At 37.9% G+C, this 19,746-nt stretch overlaps 2 protein-coding genes and 1 long non-coding RNA gene across 3 annotated transcripts; 1 reads left to right on the plus strand and 2 right to left on the minus strand.

Moving 5' to 3' along the window:
* The first annotated feature begins 1,456 nt into the window (after positions 1-1,456).
* Positions 1,457-2,223, plus strand: LOC126630518 (uncharacterized). The gene is made up of 3 exons (XR_007626019.1): positions 1,457-1,513; positions 1,648-1,769; positions 2,161-2,223. It is a non-coding gene; the product is annotated as an uncharacterized LOC126630518 (long non-coding RNA).
* Positions 2,224-7,113: 4,890 nt separating this feature from the next.
* LOC126630505 (glucan endo-1,3-beta-glucosidase-like) lies at positions 7,114-9,940 on the minus strand. Its single transcript, XM_050300630.1, has 2 exons — positions 8,851-9,940; positions 7,114-7,715 (listed from the first exon to the last, which is right to left on the minus strand). Exons 1-2 carry the CDS (start codon positions 9,868-9,870, stop codon positions 7,275-7,277), a joined length of 1,461 nt encoding a protein of 486 aa, XP_050156587.1. The 5' UTR covers positions 9,871-9,940; the 3' UTR covers positions 7,114-7,274.
* Positions 9,941-17,033: 7,093 nt separating this feature from the next.
* Positions 17,034-19,746, minus strand: LOC126630507 (glucan endo-1,3-beta-glucosidase-like). Its single transcript, XM_050300631.1, has 2 exons — positions 18,643-19,746; positions 17,034-17,518 (listed from the first exon to the last, which is right to left on the minus strand). Exons 1-2 carry the CDS (start codon positions 19,660-19,662, stop codon positions 17,174-17,176), a joined length of 1,365 nt encoding a protein of 454 aa, XP_050156588.1. The 5' UTR covers positions 19,663-19,746; the 3' UTR covers positions 17,034-17,173.

Consider the following 19,746-nt stretch of genomic DNA (forward strand, 5'->3'; position numbering starts at 1 on the left):
ATTATTATTTTTTTCCTATAACTTCTATTTTACAAAATTTGTTTCCTATTTTTTTTTAAATTCCATTTTTTCCTATAACTTCTATTTTACAAAATTTGTTTCCTTTTTTTTTTTAAATTCCATTTTTACTATAACTTCTATTTCACAAAGTTTGTTTCATATTTGTTTTAAATTCTATTTTTTTTCCTATAACTTCTATTTTACAAAATTAGTTTCATTGTTTTTTAAATTCCATTTTTTCCTATAACTTCTATTTCACAAAATTTGTTTCATATATTTTTTTTAAATTCTGTTTTTTTCCTACAACTTCTTAAGTCATTATACAACATTAAATTAAATTAAGTAACATGAAACAACATTAAATAACATTAACCAATATAAAAATTATACAACATAAAAAAAACATTTAACAACATGAAATTTAAACAACATTTTTAAAAACATTTAACAACATAAAACTTAAACGCCTACTCCATGCTTCTTTTGGCCCAAAGATGTGCCACAAAATCCTGTTATAGGTACTTGTTTGTAGCACGAGAACGTATTATTCTATAGCGCCGCATGTACTCATTTATAGAGATACTATCAGTTCTTGGATTGAAAGGCAAATTAGGCCCATCATATATTTTTGCACGAGCCCTTCTTGACCTATTTGGATCTTCTTGGTCGTTATCGGACCCTTCATCAATATACCCATCTCACTTGTGGATGCAATTTCTTCCTCCTTGATCTTGGACAATTTTGCACCTACAAAACAATTAACACCTTAAGTTAAGGCCAAGAGCCTCACGCGCCCACGATGAATGGGAAGGCTTTGGCCGATGAATCTCCGATGCCAAAGTTAGAATTTAGAGAGAAAGAGTGTTTAGAGAATTTTGGGATTTTTGCCAAAGTGTTGGAATGATTTTTTGGTGAAAATGAGAGCCTATTTATAGGGCTAGGGTTCTTGATTTAGGTTGAATTTAGGAGTTATGGAGTAATTAGCTAATTAAAATAATTCTCTAATTAATTGGCTAATTATTATCATAAAAGGGAAAAGATGTGGTAAAAAAGGTAAATGGTATGGCTGATTTCCTTGGTGTGGAGGATAACCGGCCTTTATGGTGTTGTTTGGATATAATGCATGGTTTAATTGACAATTAATGGGTTAATTAGGCAATAAATGTCACAGCCCGTTCCGGATTTTTATATATCGGGGACGTGAAATGACGGAATTACCCTTGGCGGGTATTAAGGTATGTGTGTGTGTGACATATTGGACTAAATGCATTCATTCCTAAACTTTTGGAAGCATAGTTTTAGTGGGATTAAAAATTGGGTTGTAATTTATGTGGTTAGGGATTAAAGGAATTGGATTTTTTTAAATTGTTTTGGTTGGACCACACGGGGCATCTCCCCCTTTCTCCCTCGTGTTCTCTCTCTCTCTCTCTTCTCCGTTCAGTCTATCTCTCCCTCTCGAATTGTACGGACAAGGGTCAATACCCTCGAACTTTCACGGATCGACGCCAAAAAGGTATGGTTTGTCATCCTTTCGACCTCCTGAATCGTTTGGTACTAGTTTTAGGACGTGAAACCTTTGAAATCACGTGAAACCCGAACCCCCATTTTATGCCACTATTCATGCAATCGTAATATGTCGATTTTCAGGGAATTCTAAGCTTATAGTGAGCTTAGTGAGGTCCCAAGGAAGCTCGGAGTGCTTCGTTTGAAGGTTTTGGACGTCGGGATCACTGGGTTCGAATTTGGCCGGTTTTCTTGGAATTTCTCCGGTGAGATTTTGTAGTTTTTAAAGCCTTAAAGTAGTATAACGTGAAACTACATGCTTAGGGCTTCATTTTGATATAAAATACGAAGAAAATGGTTGAGAAACGACGGAAAACAAGGAGATTGAAAAATCTCCAGTTTTCCGGCCACCGGAAAAACCAGTCCGACGAGTCGAGGTAGGAGACGCGCGTGGGGGGCGTGTGGGTCCGTGCCCCTCCCAGCGCGTGGGGGCGCGTGCGGCCTCAGAAAAGTTTTCTAAAAATTTCTCGACGTCCGTGACGTCGGGTAGGTCGATGTGGTATATTCATATACCCAAATTGAGCACCATATGAGAAGTTATTTCGAATTATCGGTTATGTGCTTAAATTAATGTTTTTATAGTTGTTTCGCATATAGGTGACACCTATCCCGAGGACGAGCGCATCCAGGGACGTCACGGGGGTTACGACCCATCGACTTACCAGTGAGTAGGCAGTTTTGTTTTTAGTATATACCTATATACTATTGATTTTCCCAGAAATTGAATTTATATGAAAGTATGTTTTCAAATGACATGCATGCATATTATGAATTATATGAATTGATATTGATGCATATATATATATATATATATATATATATATATATATATGAATTGGTGTTGTAGACGCACATGTGAGTATCAGGTGAGTTTTATGTTACTCATGTGAATCATTGATGATGTGAATTGTGTTGAGAGCTCATAACCTGCACCCCTGGTGTTAGTGCTTATATTATTCACCGCACCGCATGCTCACCTTGGATCCAAGTAGGTGCATGTCGTACAGGTCATGAGAGGGTTCCGACATGCTAGTCGTACAGATCACTAGAGGTGGTTCCGACTAGTAGGTGACCTTAGATTATGCGCGCACATGATTGATGAGAGAAGCACTATAGCGTATCATTACACCATTCTTGTCATACAGACTACTTCAGGTAGTTCCGACTTATGTGCAGAGTAGTGCCGTATAGGTCACCGTGGTGACTCCGGCTGGGTTGGATATTGAGCTATGGAATTAACCGTACAGGACCAACTGCAGGGTCTCCGGTTGATTCATTATGTCACCTGTTATTTTGATGCATCCATGTTTTGTTATTGACATTTATGGCATGGCATATTCCTGGATTTGTGATAGATTGGTGATTTGTGACGTATGAGGTTTTATATACTATTATGTTATTTTTTTGGAAAGTATACAGGTTTTACAGTGAGGGGTTAGAAATGTTTTAAATGAAATGTTTTGGAAAACTTTGGTTTTACTGACCCACTCAATTTTGTTTTTGCGCCCCTCCAGGTTCTAGTTAGCAGTTGGTGGCTCATGAGGTTTTCTTCGGCGTTCTGACAGACTTCCTGCATGTAGGACTTACCTGCGGGTGTTGTAATTTAATTATAGTCCTACTTGACTACACCTAGTTTTTATGCTCTAAAATTGTGTACTGCACACTTAAACTCACTCTAGCATGCTAGTTGGATATTACTGCTAGTAGTTGGTTTTGTATTCCTTCGATTTCTCATATCCTTTGCTTCCGTATCACACTTTTGGTTACGTCACACTCACGTGACCGCCAACATGCCTTGATTCTAGGATCGGGGCGTGTCAATAAACCCATTAATTAGCCAATTAACATAATTTAAAAGGAATATGTTTGGGAATTACCTTGTAGAAAGGATTTGATGTGGTTGGATGAAATAGGTTTTGAATTGTTACCTGTTTTAGGCTCTTTTGACTTGGTTGAAAGATGATTCTCCACTACTCGAGCGTAGGAATCCCGATATGCCTTAAGGGTATTCTTGTCATTTTTTATCCAAAAATCTATGTGTCGCCTTGTGATTATTTTTGGCTCCATATCACTCATCATCCACTATCATATTGTGTAATATGATGCAAGACATCATGATGGAGTCCAAATTTTCTCGACTCCACCCTCTTACCGGTTTGCTGATGATCTTTCACCAAGTTTGTAGAATACCAAAAACTCTCTCAACATCTTTCTGGTATGCGTCTTAGTGTAAGGTAAACAACTTTTCCACGTCATTCCTAAGGTTTGGAATTGCTTGGACAAGTGTGGCCCACTTTGGGTAGATGCCATCTGCCAAGTAATACCTCATATTGTATTGACGGTTGTTGATGTAGTAGTCAAGTTGAGGTGTTTTACCTTTCGTCAAGCGATTGAAGAGGGATGAACGCCCAAGAGCTGTAATGTCATTTTGGGATACAGGGACTCCAAAGAAAGCATGCCAGATCCATGTGTCATATGAGGCAACCGCCTCTAACACAACAGTTGGCTTTCTCAACCTTCCGCTAAAGCCTCTTTGCCATCCGGTGGGACAGTTCTTCCAATCCCAATGCATGCAATCTAATGACCATATCATGCCCAGAAACCCACGGTCTTCAGCTTTGCGAAAGAGCCGATTAAGATATTATTGATTTGGCTCGCGGAAGTACTTGTCTTTGCAAACCTGAACAATTGTGTCATAGAATTGTTCAATAATATCAAGGCATGTAGACTTAGACATACCATGGGTTTCATCCATCGAATCGGTTAGGGAGCCATAGGCCATCATTCGGAGTGCAACAGTAACATTCTGATGAGGTGAGAAACCAAGACGGCCTGCTCTGTCCTACTTTTGTCCAAAGTATGGATTAACCTACTGGACATCACAAATTAAACGCTCGAAGACATGACGCCTCATCCGGAAGCGATGTCTGAAATCCTTTTCTTTTTTACACCGAGTTGGGGTTGAAGTAGTTGTTCATCAGATTGGCATGCATCATCGTTCTGTTTTGTGGTTTGTAAGAGGGACAAGCAACAGAGCCACCTCATTGAGGTTGTTCCTCAGTTAGCTGACACACCATTGTCGCAGCCATGGCTGCTGTTCTGTTTTGTTTGTTGCGCCTTACTTGAACTTTTTCATCAGACTCCTCATCTTCTCATCTCATTTGCACCCATTTTTCTTCCAATTTGGAAATAGATAAGGACCCTCAGTTCGAATCCAAAGAGGATCCAAAGTTTGAATTCATTGCAAACTTGAATTGAAATAGATTGAATTCAAAGTTGTGTGAATTATAGCCCAATATCCACCCTATTTATAGCCCAAAAAAAAAATTCAAATCCAACGGCTAGTTGACATCACTTAGCCGTTGAATTTGAATTTAAGTGGTAGTTTTTAAATAATAAATTATATTTGGGCCTATGGCCCTTTGGCCTCGATTGGAGACGGTTTTTTTGTAACAGGGCTAAAACGAGCCCTATGACCCTTTGGCCCTCGGTTGGAGACGGAGGCAAATATGACCATGTACTGTTCATTACAATATTAATATCTTGGAGGACCAGAGGGCTAAAACGAGCCTCTGGCCAGCCCTCGATTGAAGATGGCCTAAGGGTAACGTTCTCTGGCGGCACAGTCATGAGTCGATAAATTTCTTCCTCGAACTGGAGGGACTCGACCTTGAGTCCTGGTAAAGGGGATACTGATGGTGGAGATCAAAGGGGGAGAGAAGAAGATTTTTTTATATATTTTTGGTATTTTTTAATTTCTAATTTTTTTTATAATTTTTATAATTTCTAATTTTTATAATTTTTTAATATCCACGTGGCGCACAATCATTGTCTACATGGGCACCATGTCATCAGTTAACAGCTGACTTAACAGCAATCATAACGGATGTATGAAACTGTCCCAAAATTTTGACTTTAGGTACCACTCTGGGATGAAAAAAACTTGATGTAATAAATGTTGAAAACCAAGAAAATTGAGGATAATAAACTGAGATTAACCCTAATATTAATATGATATATATTTAAAATTGCTTTTATTTATTTATTTTTTGTGTTTTGTCAACTAATAGATTTTTGTTAGATTAGATGTTAGATTAACTTACGATAGGGTTTGAACCCATCCCGTCTTGCAAAAGCTCAACAACTTTTCACCACTGGGGTAAAGGGCTACTTGTAAAATTGCTTTTATTAGCACCATAAAATTTCATTGTGCACTCTTTATAAATATGATTTTTGTTTTCTTCTGAATATAAAAGTTTAGATTGCTGAATGAGATATTTAGATTGTCAATAATAACACCCTAAAAACGATTTTTTTTTCAAATTTTTTGTATAATAATGCTATATATTTAAATGAAACTTTAAAATTAGAGATTTTGAAGCATTTTTTCTTGTTTGGTTGTTTAAGATTGAACTGTTTTTTTATTATTTAGTGAAGGTTATATTTATAGCTCTTTTTACTTATTATTTAATGAGATTTATATACGTAGTCTCAGTCAATAAACATTAGTAACTAGAGACGGGGATATTAATTTTTTCTTTATTATTTTTTACAAATGATAAGATAATTTATATTGAATTCATCTAAGAGAGATCCAAACATGGGACCTCGAGTGTAGGGGTGGGTTCGGTTCAAATCGGTTTGGTTTTTTGCCAAAGCCGAAACCAAACCGAAATTTCGGTTCGGTTCATTTTTTTCGGTTCGGTTTTTTCCGGTTCGGTTTCGGTTTTTTGTTTTTTTTTTCCTTCAAAAAATGAAAAACATTGAAAGTTTAAATTTTAACATCTCCAACACAATCATAACATAAGCATTCTAACTAGAATCAAAGACAATGAAAATAAACATATAAAGTTGAACTAAAATCATCAATCAAGTCTTCCAAAGTCCAAACTAACAACCTCACAACACAAAAATCGTATAAATGACTTAGAAAAGTTAAATCTTATGATGTTGTTCAAAGATCAGGGTTGTATGCTTGTAACTGCATGTCGACAACTTGATTAGTAAAAGTAATGCGTGGGTGGATTTATTTAGTGTGTGTTGGATTCTTTTCCATCACAAATTACGCAAGTAATCTACCCAAAATAAATGTTTATGGTTTATGTTACATGATATATGAGAATAGATTTGGAAAAGAAAGCTGGGGCAGAAGTAGACAGTGCTATGGAGATGGATGTAGGTACTTCAGGAGGAGTTTTGGTTCCGGAACCTTATATGGGGGAGAAATAATAGGTTAGGGTTTAGAGTTTTTATAGGCCTTTTTTTAATATTTTGAGTTTAAAGTTTGGCAACACATTGAGTTTAGCACATTTTAACTTACAAATTGGGTTTAGAAAATAATACCCAAAACAAATAATTAAATAAAAAAATTAATTTAATTAATTCGGTTCGGTTCGATTTGTTTCGGTTTCTTGATCACTAAAACCAAACCGAACCAAAAGAATTCGGTTCGGTTCGATTTTTTTGTTCGGTTCGGTTTTTTCGGTTTCTGTTCGATTTGGTTTTCGGTTTTTTGAACCCACCCCTACTCGAGTGCATGAGCAAATGCTCTTAACAAAAAAACCATAGTCATCAACATTTCACAAAAAAATTAATTTCCAAAGAAACCATAGTCATCAACGTTCCACAAAAAAATTTAAAAACTCAGAAAGAAAAAAAAAACACCAATGGTCAACACCATATCTTCCGTTCCTCAAATCATCTCCTCAAGCTCAAGCGTTGTATTTACAAGGGCCGCGGCTTGGGTCGGTGGTAGTGATTTGTCCGGACCCAGAGAAATCACAGTTAAAGTTGTGACGGCCGTTAGCCTGGTAATAAGCATTCATGAGATAAGACGCGCGAGCTCTAATGTCTTTATCGAAGCAAGCGCTGCCTGGCTGGATGGACTTGCAGTCAACTCCGGTGCCGCAGACGTAGTTAATGTTTGATTGCAATGCTTGGTTGCTGGCTGCTGGTTTTGCCACGCACCACTTCTTGCCGCCGTTGTTGTTGCCTCCTGCTGTCGGTGTTGCCGGCGTTGCTGGTTTTGATGGTTTTGGTTGTTTGGCAGGCCTTCCTTTTTTCCCCTTTTTGGGAGCAGCTGGTGTAGTTGGTCCAGCTGGTCTAGAAGGTTGTGTTGGAATTTGCATTGTTGGTCCAGGGGTCGCACCACCCTAAATCATGCAACAAGTTAGTATACATAAGACTAACATTATTCTAGCAATAAGAATATAATATATGTGAGTTAGATTTACGACAGTATGCCCATCATTTGATGAGCAATTTAATTCAACAAATTGGATGAATTTACGATTATTATTTTTTTGTGAATTATATTATTTTTCATTATTTTTTTAGTGGGTGCAGAAATGTTTCATGCAACATTATTTAATATAACACAAGAAACAAAACACCGAATCTAGAAATTTTGCTTACTCTACGGTGCATGTGCCCGACATTTTAAATTTAACAATTACTTTTTGAACAACAGAACTATCTACACTAATGACACATTTACGTAACGGTAATGAAAATATGAGGAATTGAATTAAGGATGAATTGAATTGAAGAGGAGTTGGAATGATGAGAAGTTAGAATCGAATTCCTGTTGAAACTGTTTACTTAAATGTTCTGAAATCGAAGTAGAATTTCATAAAGCTGTTTACTAATTCAGCAGAATCGGAATATAAACCAGTATGATTACTAAAATGCCCTTGTCCCAAATCAAATATTTTATATACTTTAATGAGTTTATAAAGGATAGTCTTGGAAATAAAAAAAGTGAGTGAGGGCATAAAGGGAACAAAAGTGTCATTCCGATTACCCAAACAATCAAGAATTGAATTACCACCTATATCTAGGGAATCCAATTCCACCGATACAAGGAATTGAATTCCAAAATTTGTGTGGACCCCACTGCTTTTTTAATTCCTCCATGTTTAGTAAACATCGGAGTATTCCGTAATCGGAATTCAATTCCACATTCTCATTCCGATTACGGATACGTAAACGCGCAGTTGAGCCTCACAATCGACTAGCCTTAATAATGTAGTTTAAATTCGCTTTTGGTGAGAATCGGCCCTAAGATCTTTTACTTACAAGTGAAAAAAAAATATCACTATATAATAGTACTACCTAATTAGATTTCATGCATGCAATCAATCAATTTAATACTCTACTTAGTTATAAGCCTACACTACTAGGCTCAACATTTAACAATTAAGTATTTAAGACAACAATGATGAGATGGGCTAAATAAAGAAACAAAAGCAAAATGGAAAATCAAAAGACGATTAATCAAGAACCAACCTGTTGATCGCGCATAACCCCAGCATTGTACACCGGAGTCATGTCCGGTTTGAATAGCCCCCAGTTCTTCTCAGCAGACGGACCGGGTTTCTGATTCTCATTAAACAAAGCAAAGATGTAAGTCTCGAACTTCCGGTTCGGCATCAAAGGCGTACCCTTCCCGGACTCAACATGCTTGATCAAGTTACCGTTGTAGTCTACAGCGTTCTGAACCGAACACACTGGGAACTCGCAAGCCGAAGGCCAACCGGTCTCGGCCGCAATCATGTCCACATCACCGAACCCGATTGCCTTGGCAGCTGAGTAAACCGCGTCCATCAACCCATCGAACATGTTAGTGTAAAACTTGCCAGTGACTGTATCGTGCACACCCTGATTGGGTCTGAAGAGAGCGTAGTTCTCTTTTTCGGGTGACCACCCGAAATACGGGTACGGGTTAACCATGAAAGGCGACTTAGTCTGGGTACAGAACTTAAGCATTTGAGTCAGAATTGGAATCACCTCCGGTCTGAATCGGCCCGTGCTGGGCGGGTCAGAAGACAACATGATTCCCAGCGAGTGAGGGGTCGAGACCTTGACGTCTTTGATCCCCTCTTGGGCCAAAGCACTGTGGAAGGTCTCCATGGCAGGAACTAGGCTCGACTTGAGAGCGTCGTCCCCCCAGTGGAGGACCTCGTTGCCCAAGGCAATGTATTTGATTTTGCTTGCCGGGTAAAACGGCTTGACATGATCAGTGATCCAACGGCGAGCGGTTTGTAGGTTTTTGAGGCTCGGAATTTCTCCATTGGGGACGGTAATCGTCAAGGAGATGTTGGTGTTGGCGAAGGCCTTGATGATGTCTGGGTTGGCGTCGAAGAGTTTGACGGCGTCGATCTTGGTTTGGGTTTTGATGAAGTCGGCGACTTTGGCCGGTGGCGGGAGGTTGTCGGCGAGAGTACCATAGTTTACACCGATGGAGTAGGCTGTGGCGGTGAGCTGGACGAGGAGGAGAAGGGATAGGAGGAGCTTGGCGGTAGCCATGGTTGTTTTTTTTCTTTTATTCGTGGTGTTTCGGGAGGTGGTGGATGATCTCCTTTTTCCTTGGAGGACTTGGGAGTTTATGGCCGAAGTATTTATAGTGGGGAAAGGGAAAAGAAATTGAGGACAGGAAATAAGAAGATAAGGGACGAATGAGATCGTGACGTGTAGTTGGTCAAATATCTATTTTATTTGTGATTTCTATTTACTTCTAAATTATGTTGGATTTTCTTGATGTATGCTAATTATTTGGAGGAATTTTATCTTTTTATTACACATCAAAACCTAAAAATAACTCCACGTCTAGAGTCCGAAGGTTGATATACTTTTATCAGTCTTCTTTGTATCTGAAAGTATAGATTGTCGTGGTGAAGCCATTAACTGATCTTCTTTATTATCTATTTAATCATGTATTAGCATTAAAATAACTTATCAAGTAGTTAGAATGAATGTACATATAACTTTTTTTATCTCTCGTACGTCAATATCACATAAAGGAAAAAAATACGTAACAAACTTGGCTTACGATAATTTCGTTTACTTTTGTTGCTTGATTACCTTGAATCCTAATGTAGCTAGGTTACGTGTAATTTGTTGTCAAAATTGTTTGGGGCTCATAACATCTGAAAAATGTCAACTGTTTGGGGCTCATAACATCTGAAAAAGCTTAAGGTAGAGCGAAGTGCAATGCATAGAGAAGCATCTCTAGCAAACGTTGAGATGTTGAAATGTTAACTTTTGGCTTTGGGTTGATGACACATGCCAACTCATCTTTGGCACTTGGCTAGGGACAAAACTAGCTAACATCCAGAACATTTGTCGCACGTAAGATAGTGTTGCTAATTTTTTTTTTTTAAATATTTACAATTTGATTGACGTTAGTGATAATTTTTAGAAAATGTGTATGCTTATTAACACTATATCATAAATTTATAAAGCTTCATTCACATCGTCCATTCATATTATGCTACGTGAGTTAATGGCGTCACATAATTGTATTAATCTCACTCATCAAATCCTATTACATAGTTCCCCAACCATGTATGGTTAATTAAATAAACATCTGAGTGGCATGAGTATCCATATCTCAACAGAAGTCATACTTCGCCAGTACCATAAGCTTTTTTGTACTAAGGCCTAATCGGATAAATGGTTCTCGTGGTCATAAGGTATTCGGATGATAGCCCATGTGGTAAAAAAATTCGGATTTAAACCCCTGTGGTCTAAATCTGTTAGGATTTATGCCCTTCTGTTAAATAATGCTGACGTGGCTACCACATATATGCCACGTGGCTGCCAAATGTTTGCCACGTGGCAAAAATAATAATTTTTAATTTTTTTTTAAAAAAAACCTGAATTTTTACAAAAAAAAAACCTAGATCTGCAAGAAGAAGAAGAAGAAGAAGGAAAAGGGAGAGGGAGGAGGGTCGCGCGGGAAGAGGGCTCCGGCGAGGGGGGGAGCTGGTCTCCAGCGGGAAGAAGAAGAAGAAGAAGAAGAAGAAGAAGAAGAAGAAGAAGAAGGAAGAGGGAGAGGGAGGAGTCGCGCGGGGAGACCGGCGGGAAGAAGAAGAAGAAGGAAGAAGGAGAGGGAGGAGGGTCGCGCGAGGAGAGGGCTCGCCGGGGGGGGGGGGGAGCTGGTCTCCAGCGGGAAGAAGAAGAAGAAGAAGTCCGACGGAAGGGGGGAACGGGCGGAGGGCGGGGGGAGCTTCTGGGTTTTTTTTTTTTTTTTTTTTTCAGGTTTTAAAAAAAATTAAAAATTATTATTATTACCATGTGGCAGACATTTGGTAGCCACGTGGCATATATGTGGCAGCCACGTCAACATTATTTAACAGAAGGGCATAAATCCTAACAGACTTAGACCACAGGGGTTTAAATCCAAATTTTTTTATCACAGGGGCTATCATCCGAATACCTTATGACCACGGGACCATTTATCCGATTAGGCCTTGTACTAAACCCTAAACCCATCTATGTTTTTCTGTACACCTTCCCATGTTTTTCCAAAATGAAATTAAAATGGGACACTTTGGAAGATAAACAGGGAGACCCAGGGAGCAGGATAAGAGAGGAAGGAAAAGAGATTGAGAGTGCGGCGTCCAGAGGCAGCGGAGGGTAGGAGGGATGGTTGACGGAGCTTTGGTGGACGGCGTTGTTCTTTACTTTATTTTCCAATTTTTTATTTTATTTTCTGAAAGGGATAAAATGAATTTCAAATCCAGCTATTAAAATAACATACACATGTTAGATTTTGAAATGAAAATATCACCGTCCACGTGGTGATACATCTAATAATTTCTTCGGAAGGTGAGGGCCAGTGTCCAAGAACACACAGGTCGGGTCCCATTTATGAAATAAAAAACAAAGAAAATAGAGATTGGGACCTTAATATGCCTGTCTCGCTGATTTTTGTTGCTAGACGTGGGACCTGGCTTTTCTGCCCTCTCACTTTCTATACAGTCTCATTCTCTTCCATTTATGCGGTCATGGTTAAATCATATCAATATTTTATATTATTATTATTTTTTGTCTTATTATCTCTATAAAAAAATCAATATAAAATGTTGACGTGATTTAACCGTGATCGTACAAAATAGGAGAAGATGAAAATGTATGAAAAACGAAAGGGTAGAGAAGCCAGGCCCGCTAGACGTGACCTAATTTTCACTACCCAAGTAAGAAAATTGCAAAATTATGTGACGGATGTAATCTCATTTTTCAGCTCATTTCATAATACTTCAAATATAAAAGCTTCAAGAAGGATAAAACACCCCCTGAGAATGCTCTAGCACACCAAGATTACAAGGCACCTACTCTTGTTGTTTGTGTATTTTCTATTTGTCTACCTCCGTCATAATATTTTGAGCAGTGTGTCTTTTAAAGATTTAGTTTTTGTTTTTATTTATCAATAATCATGTTTCGAGTGAGTTCAATAATAATTTGTGGTCATTTAGTACTACGGTCTAGTTATATTTCTTTTTATGTGTAAATAATTTGAATCACATTATTACTAGCACATTATAAGATTAAGTCCACTCTCCTTCCTCATTAGTATAAATAATATTATTTATTAAAAATAATAATAATAATTAGTGGCCCCTGTGACTTGTTGTGGATGAGATAACCACCTCTTCTTTATGTGTATTTGCAGATCTCCAAGTAAAAAATAGAGTGCCAAAACATTCCCTAGGTAAGCAATTTAGAATCATTTTATTGTGATGGTTAAACTATAGTCCTTTTTCTATGTGTTATATATAAAATGGTTTTTTGAACAAAAAATATATATATAATGGTTTATACCAAACCTTGTCCATTAAACTATAGTCTTTTTTTTGGTTGAAAAAAAAAAAAAAAACTATAGTCCGTTTTTCATGTTAATATTTTATATGGTTACATGAGTGAATTAATAACACAAAATGATTGTCTGGTTAGTCAAATAAAAGAATTACTGTCTTAAGCTTGATTCGAAGAAAAAAAATCTATAATGAGTAAAAAAGAATTCGCTATCCTTCACTGACAATAGCCTTATTACATGAATAACACGTGACAAATAGACATGAGGAAAATGATATACAAGGATCGCATCATAACCCTTCAAACCAATCTAACTCTCTCACCTGATTATTAAGATTGTTGTGGTGGTGTAGTCCTATGCACTACAAGCACATACTAATGTTTGATTCGAAGACATAATTTGATGATTTAAGCAAACACTTTAACGCTCAAGCCTCATTGGTGAAACGATTGGGAAAACAAATTGAGGGGAAAAGTTGTAGAAGTAAGAGGAAAAGTAATGAAAAAAAACACAATGGACCAATATGTGGGGATACAAAAGCATTCAAGGAAAATCCAGGTTCGGAATTGTTAATTATCATTTGATATCTAATACCTTAACCCTTTGATGTATATATACAATATCATTAAAGGTAATCAATTTTGCACGCTTTTTCTTCTTCTGTAAATTTTTATTTATTTGCGTCTCTTAATCTTTTTATTTATTTATTTAATTTAAATTATAAAAAAAGAAGTAAAAATTATTTCCTTATCTCGAATTTGTACTCAGTTTTGGATTTTAACTCATTAGTTCTTTAAAACTAAAAACTGGAGATCTTGGGTTCGAAACCAGTTGTTGGTGTGGAAGCCAGACTTGTCATAGCCCGTCCCGAGATTCTATTTATCGAGGTTGTGAAATGACAAAAGTACCCTTGACGGTTACTAAGGTATGTGTGTGGCATGTTTTGAATAATGCATATTTTCCTAAGTTTTGGAAAATTTAAGTTGGATTAAAGGATGTGTGTATATTTGTGTGGTTAGGGAATTAAAGAGTGACTTGTTTTGGGTGGACCACACACACACACACGGGACAAACCCTTTCCTTCCCCGTGCCCTCTCTTTCTTCCCTCGCAGTTCTCTCTCTCTTCCTCTCGAACCCGTACGGACCAAAGCACCAATCCCTCAATTTCTTCGCGGATCGAAGCTAAAAAGGTGAGTTTCTTCATCCTTTTAACCTCCTGATTCGAATGGTGTTACTTTTAGAACTGGAAACCTTAGAAATCGCGTCGAACCCGTAACCCATTTTGAAATCACTGTTCATGCACACGTGAATTGTTGAATTTCAGGGAATTCTAAGCTTACAGTGAGCTTAGTAAGGTCCTAAGGAAGCTCGGAGTGTTTAGTTTGAAGGTTTTGGACGTCGGGATCGCCGAGTTCGAAGTTGGCCGGTTTTCTTGGAATTTCTCCGGTGAGATTTCGTATGTTTTTTAACCTTAAAGTAGTGTAACATGATTCTACACGCTTAGAGCTTCAATTTGATATAAAATGCGTGAAAAATGACGGAGAACAAGGAGATTGAAAAATCTCCAGTTTTTCGGCGACTGGAGGAAGAAGGTGACGCGCGTGGGGGCTCGTGGGTCTGTGCCCCTCCCGGCACGTGGGGGCGAGTGCGGCCTCGAATTTTTTTCTAAAAATACCTCGACGTCCGTGATATCGAGTAGGTCACTGTGATATATTCATATACCAAAATTGAGCATCGTATGAGAAGTTATTACGAATTGTCGGTTATGTGCTTTAAATAACGTTGTTTTAGTTGTTTCGCATATAGGTGATACCTATCCCGAGGACGAGCGCATTCAAGGACGTCACGGGGGTTACGACCCTTCGACTTATCAGTGAGTGGGCAGTTATTTTCTGTTATTACCTATATACTACTGAATTTCCCAGAAATTGAATTTAAATGAAAGTATGTTTTTAAAATGTCATGCATGCATATTATGAATTATATGAATTAGTAATTGATGCATATATATGTGAAATGGTGTTGTGGACGCACATGTGAGTATCAGGTGAGTTTTATGTTATTCATGTGAACTATCGATGAAGTGAATTGTGTTGAAAGTTCAAACCTGCACCCCTGGTGTTAGTGCTTATATTATTCACCTTGCACCGCACGCTCACCTTGGATCCAAGTAGGTGCATGTCGTACAGACCATGAGAGGGTTCCGACATGTCGTACAGACTACTTCAGGTAGTTCCGATTTATGTGCAGAGTAGTGCCGTACAGGTCACTGTGGTGACTCCGGTTGGTTTGGATATTGAGCTATGGAATTAACCGTACAGGACCAACTGCAGGGTCTCTGGTTGATTCATTATGTCACCTGTTATATTGATGCATTCTTAATCTGTTATTGACATTTATTGCATGGCATACTTTCTGGTTTTGATAAAGATTGGTGATTTGAGATATTTGAAGAAGTATATGCATATTATGTTATTTTCTGGGAAAGTATACAGATTTTACAGCGAGGGACTAGAAATGTTATTAATTGAAATGTTTTCAAAAACTTTGTTTTACTGACCCACTCAATTTTGTTTTGCGCCCCTCCAAGTTCTAGTTAGTAGCGTTGGTGGCCTACGAGGATTCCCACGGTGTACTGACATACTACATAAATGTATGACTCACCTTCGGGTGTTGTAATTTAGTTATGGTCCTACTTGACTGCACCTAGTACTTATGCTCTGAATATGTGTGTTTCACACTTAAACTTACTCTAGCATGCCAGTTGGATATTATTGCTAGTATTTGGTTTTTATTTCTTCGTATTTCTCTTATCTATTGCTTCCGTGTCGCACTTTTGGTTACGTCACACTCACGTGACGGCCAGTACGCCTTGATTCTAGGATCAGGGTGTGTCAAGACTTGTGGCCAGGAAGAGGCTGAAATACCTCTGTGAGTCTTTCCAACCTCCAGAAGAGGTGGATAACCGTAGCTTGCCACTAGTTGTCTCCTTTTTTAAAGAAAAAAAAAAGTATATAGTTATACCATGAAAATATATTATAAAATAAAAAAAAAGAGCAATTTTTATCTCTAATTCTATGAAGATAGTCAACTTTAGAGGAACTTTAGTCTTCAAGCTAATTCCCATGACAAAATATTCTATTTAGTTCTCTCAAATTTTTATATTTGATTTTGTAAAGAAATATAAAAACTATTTTTTTTTTTTGGCCAAAAAACTATTTCCAACATAATGTATTGATCTGAGCCTATCACTTATAGGAAAAATGCAAATGGAAAGTCCAATTTGATGAACCAAAATAGTACTGTGAAGATTTAACTAAATCAATTTGATAAACCAAAATCTTACTGTAAAGATTTTACTAAGTCATCAAATGATTAAATATCAAAACACAAACAATTACATTCATGTTGCACCACTTGTCACAGTTTATTTATTTTTCATTCTAAAATTATCTCCATTTCCATGAAACAAGAAAGATTTTGTAATACAGAAGTTGTAGTGAAGATGGCAAGAGAATATCAAGAACAGATAAGCAGCTTCCACTCCCCATGACTCGTCGGACGACGTCTGAAGGCGATGCGATCATTGACCTTTTAGCGTAAAAATGTAATTTTTCGTTAAAATATACGAAAGCTTTTCGTTAAAGTTCTTTTTTATCAATAAATAAAATATCTTGATCTTTTTATTAGTACATCAATATTTTTAGTCTTCTTTAAAAAAAAAAAGATTTCAGCCCTATTTTAGCTAATTAGGGACCAGAACAAAAGTTTTCCTTTATTTTTTTAACAAATAATAAGATAATTTTATTGAATTCATTTAAACTACGAGAAGAGATATCCAAACACAGAACCTCATGCGCATGAACGAGAATGCTCTTAACCATCATATACTAATTAAATTCCAAATACACCATAGTCATCAACATTCCACAAAAAAATTAAAAAAAAATTAAAAAGAAAAAAAAGTCACGATCAACACCATATCTTCCGTTCCTCATCATCTATTCAAGCTCAAGAATTGTATTTACAAGAGCCGTGGCTTGGGTCGGTGGTGGTGATTTGTCCGGACCCAGAGAAATCACAGTTGAAGTCGTGACGGCCGTTAGCCTGGTAGTAAGCATTCATAAGGTAAGACGCGCGGGCTCTAACGTCGTTATCAAAGCAAGCGCCGCCTGGCTGGATGGACTTGCAATCAACTCCCGTGCTACAGACGTAGTCAATGTTTGATTGCAATGCTTGGTTGCTGGCTGCTGATTTTGCCACGCACCACTTCTTGCCTCCTGCTACCGGTGTTGTCGGCGTCGCTGGTGTTGATGGTTTTGCTGGTCCGGCAGGCTTTCCCGGAGTTGCACCATCCTAAATCACACAACGATTTAGTTTACATAAAGACTAACATCATTCTAGCATAACAATATAACATATGTAAGTCAAAATGTTTAAGACGGTATGTCCGCCACTCTGAAATATCGATAAAAATACATCTTCGGTACAAATTCAAAATTTGTACGATGACAATCCAATTTGGTTAATATGTAACCTAACAAAGAACATGAAGTAACTACTAAAATTATATGTTTGCATCAAATGCCAATTCACATTCTAACATTTTTGCGTGATTACTTGTATATCCACAAATTTTGTTCAACAAATAATGACAATGTTTTATTTGTTTCTTGACTCATTATGACACATAATTATTACATTTAAATTAGAAATTTACACATAATTAATAACCGAAAACTGATTATGTCTCTCTAACTAGATGTAATTTTTTATTTTGTGATTCAATAAAGTTCACCTCGTTCGGCTTAGATTTTCCTAAAAATCATAACTTAAAACTAGGAACATTTTTGCTCCCCACTCTAAACTTTTATGCATGGTTAATTATTTGTCATGTGTCACTTAATCATGATTAATGTTTTTCACAAAATAAAAAAGTAACATTTAATATAAAAGTTTACTAAAATTAAATGAAAGAACAAATGATAAATGATTAGACGTATTCATGAACATGCATCTTAATTATAATGGCGAGCAAAAGTATTCGCCTAAAAGCTGAGATCATTTGTTAACTTTACACGTTATTTGGTGAACAATTTAATTCAACAAACAGTATGAATTAAATTAATTTTTTTTTTTTAATTAGATTTTTCAGTGTGACCAATATAGTTCATATCGCTAAACAAATAGTAAGATATGTATGCTAAAAAGTTAATAATTTATAAAATAAAATTTACCACTATTCTTATTAAAATAAGTAATCTACCATCTATGTTCCTTAAAAATTTCTTGATTTGATGGGGTGCAGAAACGTTCCCTGCAACATTATTTAATTTAACACAAGAAACAAGACACCGAATCTAGAAAATTTGCTTAATCAACGGTGCATGTGACCGACATTTTAAAGTAAAAAGCCTACGAATTAACAAATAAATATTTAATACAGAAAAAGACAAATAAATATTTAATCAAGAACCAACCTGTTGATTGCGCATAACCCCAGCATTGTAAACCGGAGTCATGTCCGGTTTGAACAGCCCAAAGTTCTTCTCAGCGGCCGAACCGGGTTTCTGGTTCTCATTAAACAAAGCAAAGATGTAAGTCTCGATCGTCCGGTTCGGCATCAATGGCGTACCCTTACCGGACTCAATATGCTTGATCAAGTTACCGTTGTAGTCCGCAGCGTTCTGAACCGAGCAGACTGGGAGCTCGCAAGCCGAAGGCCAACCGGTCTCGCCCGCAATCAAGTTCACGTCACCGAACCCGATTGCCTTGGCAGCTGAGTAAACCGCGTCCATCAACCCATCGAACATGTTAGTGTAAAACTTGCCCGTGAATTTATCGCGCACACCACTGTTGGGTCTGAAGAGAGCGTAGTTCTCCTTTTCGGGTGACCACCCGAAAAACGGGTACGGGTTAACCATGAAAGGCGACTTGGTCTGGCGACAGAACAGAAGGATTTGGGCCAGAATTCGATGCACCTCCGGTCTGAACCGGCCTGTGCTGGGCGGGTCGGAAGACAACATCATTCCGAGCGAGTGAGGGGTCGAGACCTTGACGTCCTTGATCCCCTCGCGGATCAAAGCGTTGTGGAAGGTCCTCATGGCAGGGACGAGGCTCGCCTTGAGAGCGTCGTCCCCCCAGTGGAGGACCTCGCTGCCCATGGCAATGTATTTGATTTTGGTTGCCGGGTAAAACGGCTTGACGTGATCAATGATCCAATGGCGAGCGGTGCGTAGATTTATGAGGCTCTGGATGTCTCCGTTGGGGATGGTAATCGTCAAGGAGATGTTGGTGTTGGCGAATGCCTTGATGATGTCGGGGTTGGCGTCGAAGAGTTTGACGGCGTCGATGTTGGTTTGGGTTTTGATGAAGTTGGCGACTTGGGCCGGTGGCGGGAGGTTGTCGGCGAGAGTACCGTAGTTTACGCCGATGGAGTAGGCTGTGGCGGCGAGCTGGACGAGGAGGAGAAGGGAGAGAAGGTGCCTGGTGGTGGCCATGGTTGCTTTTTTCTTTTTGTGGTGGTGTTTTGGGAGGCGGTGGATCCTCTCCTTTTCCTTTGTAGGATTGGGGTGTCGTTAACT

This window comes from Malus sylvestris, chromosome 7, assembly GCF_916048215.2.
Source record: "Malus sylvestris chromosome 7, drMalSylv7.2, whole genome shotgun sequence".
In the NCBI taxonomy this organism is placed as follows: domain Eukaryota; kingdom Viridiplantae; phylum Streptophyta; class Magnoliopsida; order Rosales; family Rosaceae; genus Malus; species Malus sylvestris.